Here is a 1,880-nt window from a genome sequence, read left to right on the forward strand (position 1 = left end):
AGAACTTATGATGAAGAAATATCTAATTTTACCATATATTGAAACAATTCAGAAGATGTGTGGGGTCTGGGCCCATAACCTTTTGCAATTAAATAATGATTCAGCGGGTAAAGCAATGCCTTTTTATTATTTTTAATTATAAGCGCATACATGTCACAACAACAACTGTCAAACTGAACAACCACTAGTCTAAATTATTATTATTTCAAATTTATTTCAACAATATGGATGAAACAGTTGCTCTCTAAAACTCGATTAATCACATTCTTACATACTCCTAATTCTAAACCTAGGCGTTTCGTACCTGTTGTTGGATCTTCTTCAACATGTTCCAAAATCTCTTCTTTAACACCAGATGTCTTTACCGTACGTCCCTGTACATAATCAGCAGCTACGGGAGCAAACTGACCAGTTTCACGAAAACACTTCTCAACAGGGGGACCGTCTAGCCGGGTGTCTTGGCCGATGGAGTTCGATCGGCCGAGGTAAGCATCACGGACACAGGCTGGAACTTGGATGGGTGATCTAAGGCAGGCTCGGGGACGTGGCTGTGGCAGCCTACCAGAAACCTGGGTCGCTCAACACCTTCTGCCTGCGTGTGGTCCCTGATAAAATGGTACTGAGAATAGAGCAATAAATCTCCACCAAGCCACCTATGTAAATAATTACCATAGGATGGTTTGAAGAAAAGTACTTGAGTAATGAAGGGGTGTACGAGGGGCCTAATAAGGCCTAAGTGCCACGGTGGAAAAGCAAGTTTCCACCACCCCCCAACATACATACATACACTTCTCAACAGCTGCAAACATTTGATGTTTAGTATATGTTAATTTGGAAACCTTTAACACATTCGCGAAAATTCCCCGACAATACCGAAAAACCAACAGCATGTCAGTCATTTCTGCATTACTGTAAACTACAGTCAACGTGAACAGATCAATCTATGATCAGATTTTAATGTCTTGTCAATAAGGATATTTGACATTGACTAATACTAATTATTGTGAACAAACACGTATTAGCAGGTAAGTTCTTATCTTTAACTTTATTTTGTACCATAGAATAAAATAATGAATTAATAGAATGATAGACTGTGACATTCACCTTAAAAAACCACTGTATACAGTTTGATAACGGCACATTTCTATCAATAAACAGTGAAGAAAATTGAAAATAAATTATTAACTTTGACACCTTGTATCTCCGTAATTATCAACTTTTCGATGTATTTCACCTTGAGAATTTGTGATAGAATTTTGTACTGACCTTTTAGGGTTACCCTGTATGTATAGAAAATATAGCTTAACTCTGCTATTGAAATTTATTAATATCTCACTTGTTTTCTTCATTTGCTTTTTTTTCGTATTCGTCTGCAATATGTATAGTCCAGGTATAGACCTTTCGGTGATTTTACCAGAAGCCAAAATAACTGAATTTGCTTTTTTACTATTAAATTGTTTGCCTTTACTTTCATATAATGGAATTTCTTCTTGGGGTACATAACCATCTTTAACTCTCCTTGCTTTTCTCCATGTACCATCTGGCCTTTGAGACGCAGGTATAAACTGTTCGCCTTAAATTTTTTTTGTAACATTACAACTAATTTTTTATATACATATCTTGAAACTTCTTACCATTTTGACTAACGGTATTAGCAATATGTACGGACATTTTCTATTTCAATCTAATTTTTTATTCAAAAAATAAAAATATAACGAACTTAAATTTTACTTCACTTAAAAGAAGAAATTTTACTGAAACGAAAACAAATTTAGATTAGGTATATTTTCAATATTTTCGACAGCCATTCTATTAAATAGGTACAAACCATAGATCTAATAATACATGGATTATGGATTGAGTCAAAACCGACTTTTGTG

At 34.8% G+C, this 1,880-nt stretch overlaps 1 protein-coding gene across 1 annotated transcript; it reads right to left on the bottom strand.

Annotated features, from left to right (window-relative positions):
* Positions 1-271: 271 nt before the first annotated feature.
* Positions 272-1,826, bottom strand: LOC108916021 (partner of Y14 and mago-like; the record flags this gene model as incomplete). Its single annotated transcript, XM_018722209.2, has 3 exons — positions 1,635-1,826; positions 1,280-1,573; positions 272-391 (listed from the first exon to the last, which is right to left on the bottom strand). Coding segments are annotated over exons 1-3 (451 nt in total), but the record flags the coding sequence as incomplete, so codon positions are not given.
* Between the last annotated feature and the right edge of the window lie 54 nt (positions 1,827-1,880).

This window comes from Anoplophora glabripennis, unplaced genomic scaffold (genome assembly GCF_000390285.2).
Source record: "Anoplophora glabripennis isolate ALB-LARVAE unplaced genomic scaffold, Agla_2.0 scaffold1850, whole genome shotgun sequence".
Lineage (NCBI taxonomy): Eukaryota > Metazoa > Arthropoda > Insecta > Coleoptera > Cerambycidae > Anoplophora > Anoplophora glabripennis.